At 47.9% G+C, this 7362-nt stretch overlaps 1 protein-coding gene across 1 annotated transcript; it reads right to left on the bottom strand.

The window, feature by feature from the left end:
- Positions 1–2461: 2461 nt before the first annotated feature.
- Positions 2462–6155, bottom strand: LOC128827130 (uncharacterized). Its single transcript, XM_054010880.1, has 2 exons — positions 6107–6155; positions 2462–4799 (listed from the first exon to the last, which is right to left on the bottom strand). Exon 2 carries the CDS (start codon positions 4775–4777, stop codon positions 3632–3634), a length of 1146 nt encoding a protein of 381 aa, XP_053866855.1. The 5' UTR covers positions 4778–4799; positions 6107–6155; the 3' UTR covers positions 2462–3631.
- Positions 6156–7362: the final 1207 nt, after the last annotated feature.

Below are 7362 nucleotides of genomic sequence, written 5' to 3'. Positions count from 1 at the left end.
GCACAATGCACTCTATGCATTGTCAGAGCAGCGCCCTCTGCCATGCCTAGCTCTTTCATTAGGGAATGGGTCAATGGGAAGGGTTTGCATTAGAGGTCCAGCATTGCTTCACCTTCTAAAACAGGAGTGGGCAAACTATGGCCCGCGGGCCGAATTTGGCCCACCAGCCATTTTTATCTGGCCCTTGAGCTTCCTCTGGGAAGTGGGGTCTGAGGCTTGCCCTGCTCCGGTGCTCCAGCCGGGGAGCAGGGTCTCGGGGACCGCTCCATGCGGCTCCTGGAAGCAGCGGCATGGCTCCCTCCGGCTCCTATGCATAGGGGCAGCCAGTGGGCTCTGCTCTGCACACTGCCTCCATCCCAAGCACCGCCCCACAGCTCCCATTGGCTGGGAACTGTGGCCAATAAGAGCTGCAGGGGCGGTGCCTGCGGATGGGGCAGCATGCAGAGCTGCCTGGCCGCGCCTCTGAATAGGAGCTGGAGCAGGGACATGCCGCTTCTTCCGGGAGCTGCTTGAGGTAAGCACCACCTGGAGCCTGCACCACTGAGGCTCACCCTGTGCCCCAACCCCCTGCCCCAAACTGATCCCCCTCCCACCCTCCAAACCCCTCGCTCCCAGCCTGGAGCACCCTCCTACACCCTAAACCCCTCATCCCCAGCCCAACCCAGTGTCCATATCCCCAGCCGGAGCCTGCACCCCTTTGTGCACCCCAGCCCCCTGCCCCAGCCCTGATCCCCCTCCTGCCCTCCAAACCCCTCGGTCCCAGCCCGGAGCACCCTCCTACACCCCAAACCCCTTATCCCCAGCCCCACCCCAGAGCCTGCACCCCCAGCTGGAGCCTTTATTCCCCACCTCCCACACCCTGAACTCCTCATTTCTGGCCCCACCAAGGAGCCCGCACCCAAAACCAGAGTCCTCACCCCCTCCTGCACCCCTACCCCAATTTTGTGAGCACTCATGGCGAACCATACAATTTCTATTCCCAGATGTGGCCCTCTGGCCAAAGAAGATTGCTCACCCCTGTTCTAAAAGAAGCTTTGGTTGGTTTTACTGCAACGATGCAAGGGGACCTTCAGAAGTGACTGAATGTTTTGCATTGGTCCACTTAATTTAGGAATGGATTTTCCAAAGTCCTGAATAATCAGGTAGGAATTATTGCAGCAGGATAATACTTGCAGGAGTGTCAACAATTTGGGTGGAAAAGATTGTGTTTCTGGGAGTTTTCATCTACAGATCTCAAAGCACAAAGGAATGTAAGAATCATTCATCTTTTTTTTTTTTGCAGACAGGGAAACTGAGACAAAGAGCCAGGAGGTGACTTGCCCAAGGCCCCCCACTAGAGTCAGGAACAGGTCCCAGGTCGCCTGACTCCCCGTCCTGTGCCCAAGTTACTGGACCAGGCTGTGCAGGTCTTTTGTAATCACACCTACACATAAAGAAAGTTGCTAAACACAGGGCTAACTAATATCGATGAGTGTTTAACTACAAAAGAGACACAGTTGGCTTTTCGGCCCTCGGCAGCCTATTGCTTGATGGGGCAGGACTCCGAAATTTGCTGAAATGTCTTAATGTTTTTGTGGAGTTGGGAAGCCTGCCAATGGCTGTGTAAACGGACTAGGATTGCCAGGCGGCCGGTTTTGGAGAGGAACGCCCGGTTGAAAAGGGACCCTGGTGGCTCCGGTCAGCACTGCCTGCCCTAGCTCCACACAGCCACCCGGTCCCCGCAGCCCCTAGATACATGGGTGGCCAGGGAGGCTCTGGGGGCAGAGCCTCGGAGAAGGGACAGGGCAGGGGCGGGGCATTGGGCAGGGGTGTTCAGTCTTCTGCGAGTAGAAAGTTGGCAACCCTACAACTGACTGATATTCCCTCGGCGCTAGCAGCATCTATTTTTAGGTAGAGAATGGGGGGAGAAATTGTGGGCCAGCTGAGACATAATCTTTGTGATAGCCTACCTGTGGGGAGCAATTGGTATTGTCCAGTCCCTAAGAGGGAATCCTTCCAAACAGATTCTCCGTTGACCTGCACGTTTTCACCACTGCAAAGTGAGTGTAACCAGGCGACCAGTCTGGTTTGTCCATTTTTCATTCCCCTTTGGCCCTAGTGTGACTGTATGAGCTGATGGAGGATCCGGTGAATCAGCTCCTTATTAATGTAACATGCCCTTCATTCTGTTGATGATGAACTCATTAATTCAGCAGGCAAAGGGAGTGTCTTTCTAGGCTTGAATTCACTCACACATCACAGGGCTCAATGCAGCGACGACTGGGGGAAATCCCTGGTCTGCGCTATGCAAAATGCCAGTCCACATGATCCGAACCGCCCCTTCTAGCCTTAAAAATCTGTGCATCCTGAGAGTCCTCTGGCACTTCAAAATCAATCAGGATTTCAAGATTCACTTCTTTTCCTATTTCTTTACAGATTTTGTAGGTAGAATTTTTTTAACAAAGGGCCTGGCCATAAACGATTATGGTTTTTTGTTTTTGTTTTATTATTGAAATTCACAGTGAAAGCAATTAAGGCTACAACACCAGCAACATACACCGGATGATTACAGATAAGTACAGAGTACATCAACAGTATCATTGTTACAGTGTCTGGTCACATACCGCCAAGGTTTTAACTCCTACAGTAGAGTGTAGACATGTCATGCATCATTCTGCACAATTAATCAATGGAAGCCATGCACAGAGGTTGCGTTTTTCTGGAATGAGCATGGGTTAGACACAGTAATCAAGGTCTTTCCCCTAACTGCTTCCAGGTGGAGTTGTTGTTCTGGTGTCTTGGAACAGCTGATATAACCTATTGGTGGACAAATGGCTCACTAAAGTTGTGGGGCATCGTTTGAATGGAGAGGACTCGCAATTCAGTAAAGTAGCTATCAAATGGGACTAGAGATCATTAAAGGAATCTTTATTCTGGTGTCATTTCCAATAGATGAGAAATTTAGGACCGTGACTTTGTAATGATTGGAAAATCCTCTGTTCTAATCCACGGCATTATTATTATTATTTATTATTTCTATTGTGGTAATGCCTGGGAGCCTCAGCCATGGATCAGGACTCCCCGGCGCTAGGCACTGTACAAACACAGAACTAAAAGCCTGTCTCTGCCCCAAGGAGCTTACAGTCTAAGTATATGACAAAGGACAGCACATGGATACAGACAGACTGATGGGGGAGCAGACGAAAACAATGAGACAGTACCAGTCATCATGATGGACAGTGGTCCGAGCTCCCCTGCCGCCTAACTGTTGTCAAGTTAATTTTGAACCTCAGCGGAGGCAGTCCTGGTTCCAACCTCCCTCAGCATCACCTACTTTAGCTCTGAGATTATCAATAGAATTAGGAGAGAAGAATGCTATTAGATCTTCAAAGCATGTTTTATACAAGTTCTATCTCAAGTATCTTTTTCTAGCAGTGCATACAAAAAAAATCAGAAACACCATGTCACTTATTAGCAGAACTATCGTATCAAGCCATAGAATTAACACATGGGTGGGAAGCTGTGCATCTGAACAGAATACCCTTAAAGAAATGAGGGGATGAGGCAAAATGACCAACGAGAAGCCACAGGAATCGGTGCCATGAGTTTTCACTCTGCTTTTCGTTCCATGACGTTCATTGTTTTTTGCAGGTTACTTCCAATTGGGTGGCAACTGGCATTGCTGCTTGCATTGTTGCTGTTCAATGGGTGGGCACGTCTTCACACAAGGTGGGCATTTCACTGGCTCAGGGCATGGAGGAGTAACTGGGACCGGTGGCTCCTTGCATGGTGGGTTCTCTGGAGAACAAGGTATTGGCTCAGGGCATGGAGTAGGAACTGGGACTGGTGGCAACTTGCACTGTTGCTTCTGTTGAGGACATGGTATTGGCTCAGGGTGTGGAATAGAAACTGGGAATGGTGATTCCTTGCATGGTGGCTTCTCTGGAGAACATGGTATTGGCTTAGGGCATGGAGGAGTAACGGGGGCTGGTGGTTGCTTGCATGGCGACTTGTCTGGACAATAAGGTATTGGCTCAGGGTGTGGAAGAGGAACTGGGACTTTTGGTTCCTTGCATGGCGGCTTCTCTGGACAATGAGGTATTGGCTCAGGGTGTGGAAGAGGAACTGGGACTGGTGGCAACTTGCACTGTTGCTTCTGTTGAGGACATGGTATTGGCTCAGGGTGTGGAAGAGGATGTGGGAATGGGGGTTCCTTGCATGGTGGCTTCTCTGGAGAACATGGTATTGGCTTAGGACATGGAGGAGTAATGGGGGCTGGTGGTTGCTTGCATGGTGACTTGTCTGGACAATAAGGTATTGGCCCAGGGTGTGGAAGAGGAACTGGGACTTTTGGTTCCTTGCATGGCGGCTTCTCTGGACAATGAGGTATTGGCTCAGGGTGTGGAAGAGGAACTGGGACTGGTGGCAACTTGCACTGTTGCTTCTGTTGAGGACATGGTATTGGCTCAGGGCATGGAGTAGGAATTGGGACTGGTGGTTCCTTGCATGGTGGCTTCACTGGACAACAGGGTATTGGCTCAGGGCATGGAGTAGGAATTGGGACTGGTGGTTCCTTGCATGGTGGCTTCACTGGACAACAGGGTATTGGCTCAGGGCATGGAGTAGGAATTGGGACTGGTGGTTCCTTGCATGGTGGCTTCACTGGACAACATGGTATTGGCTCAGGGCATTTCACCGGCTCTGGACACGGCACCATTTCTGGGCATTTTTCCTTACAGAGTGCCGGCGGCAGAGTGATGCCTTGCTTGCATTGCTGCTGGTCTTGGTGAAGAGACATCTTTGTTGCAATACAGGATAATCTAAAAGAAGCACCAGAGTCTATTAACACATGCTATGTAAATGCAATAAGAATAGGGGCCAACCTTCCAGTAGTTTGGGAGACTCTAATAATCTGTTAAAATGCCCTTGTCTTTATTCTCTCTTCCGCCTTTTGATGCCAACCCATCATTTACTTCACCCACTTCCTTCTTTTCATCCTGCCTTCTGATTCCTACTCTCACTCTGTCCTCTCGTTTTCCCTTCTCTCTGTTCTGTGCTTCCTGGACAAGCCTCTTCCGGCTCCCACTACAAACTCCTTCACACTGCAGCTGATTTCAATGTTTCAAATGAAATTGCCTTTTTCCCCCCTCGCTCCTCCTCCCAGTGAACTCAGGACCCCACTCTTTTCAGTATCTTTCTGTGTCTATTCATGTCCCTTTTGCTTAACCGAAGCCCAGGTGAAAGGAGGACCAGTAAAGAAACCAGGGCAAAATATTCCCCCAAAGAAATTGCTAGCACACTCTAATGTTGACTTTCTCAATGGTGAATACATGGAGCCTGATTCTCCTCTTACTCTACGTTTACATCAGTGTCACTTTATTGGTGCCCCCTTTGGATTTCAGATGCTGCAACTGAAAGGAGAATAACACCCATGGTATTTACAAGCGGTTGTGCAAAGAATTAGTAAGAACAAGCATGATGCCAGTGGTGCATGCACCCTCAGTGACATACGCCGGCAGTGACTTCTAAAAGGGATGGAGAATTGTATGGCCACTAATAACACATGCAGCTGGAACAAGGTAAATTGAATGCACTCACACGCAGTGCTTCAAAGAGCAAGGCATACCCTGGTCAAATCAGACTAGAAGGAAGTTCTCCTAGTGCTGCAATACACAATTGCACAGATAAATTATGGGAGATTTCCTGCTACCTAAGAAGCATCAAGTACCTTCCACCAACAGAGGTTGGGGTCCAATAAAAGATATGACCTAACCCTGCTTATCCTGGGACCAACAAGTCTACAACAACGTTGCAAATAACTACAAACTTGGATTAATCTGTTGTCTGCTCCAATGGCAAATCCTATCTTCTTATATTTCTAGGAACAATCTAAGCATACCAAGGAAAGTTTCACATATGTAGCTCCAGATATTTTAACATCTAGAGCCAAATCCAAGTGGAGTTAGCTAAGCATATATTTGTATTTAACCTCCTCTCTCTGTGCTGCCACCCAATTCAATCCTGAGTTGAATTAAGATTCTAAAATTTCCCCCAATGGACAGGACACCAGCCTGTGATAACCTTAGCTCCAAAGTAAAGCATAAAGAATCTTTAAGATCAGACTTACCCAACTGCTCAAGAAGAAGGAATCTGCAGAAGTCAAGTGGATAGTGGAGCTCTGAGGGGAGAGGACTTTTATATGGTTTCCAAGCCCTGCCTTCTGGATATGAAACAATCCACATGAATGATGAGCTCACTCGTTCCCACCCACAAGACTCATGTATTTTCTCAACGGACCTGTTTCTGGATTGACCTTGGTAGGAAACTCCCTCATGTTCTGATGAGTGTTGTATAATTTATTCTAATCTCCTCCCTGACTAATCTGAAGGGCAAAAGTTACAAAAGTGATTAAAATAAGTGATAAAAGGGGAGACACCCCCCCACCAGCATCAGCACAGCTCCATTGAAATCAATGGGCCAGATCTTCAGTTGGTTTACATTGACATAGCTTCTTTGGAGTTCATTCTGGGGGCTGATTTGGACCTCACCTTCTTTGGGCAGGTTGCCATTGAATTCCTTGAAGTCACTCCTGATTTGGCTCTAGCATAAGTGAGAGGAGGATCTGACCTTGGTCTTCCAAGATTGGTTCAAGAAATGGAAGAGTTTGAGATGTTGAAAAGTCCAGCTAAAATGCAGCAGGATGGATTGGATGTCATATCAGATGAAAAGGTTTGTGGTTAAGTTACTGGACTGGGAGTCATGACTCCTGGGTTCATTCCTGCCAAAGGAGCTCCTGGGTTCTGCCAAAGACTCCCTGTATGACCTTGGGCATGTCACTTCATCTTTTCATTCCTCAGTTTCCCCGTCTGTAAAATGTGGGCAGTAGTACTTCTCTGTTTCACAACAGTGGGGCGAGGCTAAGGTCATTCATGTCTATGAGTTGGTCAAATGTTATGGTGCTGATGGAGCATATAAATACCTAGATAGAAAGGAAATCTCTAAACCCCTGTGGGTGTCTAGCATCTTTCACCTTAGAAAATTATATTTTAGGTTCTAAAAATGTCTCATCCCCACAGATAGAATTCTCCCCCCTTTTCTATTTTTATAAAAAGACTAAACGTCTTTTCTATTCATGTCAGATGTTCTTGTGTCCCAGTGATGAACCTTCCCGTGTTGTCCACCGTTACCTAAAAAAATCTGCCTCTCTATGCAATCCACTTGTCTTTCTATCCAGTCAGTGTTTATAAAATAGTGATATGGGTGCTGATAAGCAAGATTCTGCTCTCATTTGCAGGGGTTCTAAATCCATTCCACTGATGGCAAGACAGTGGCTCCATACAGCCACAAGTGAGGAGCAGACTTTGTCTCTGATTTGGAGGGGTT

The sequence above is a fragment of the Malaclemys terrapin genome, chromosome 21 (genome assembly GCF_027887155.1).
Source record: "Malaclemys terrapin pileata isolate rMalTer1 chromosome 21, rMalTer1.hap1, whole genome shotgun sequence".
NCBI classification, from domain to species: domain Eukaryota; kingdom Metazoa; phylum Chordata; order Testudines; family Emydidae; genus Malaclemys; species Malaclemys terrapin.
The sequence above is the reverse complement of the archived record's forward strand: the minus strand, read 5'-3'. Positions and strand labels throughout refer to the sequence as shown.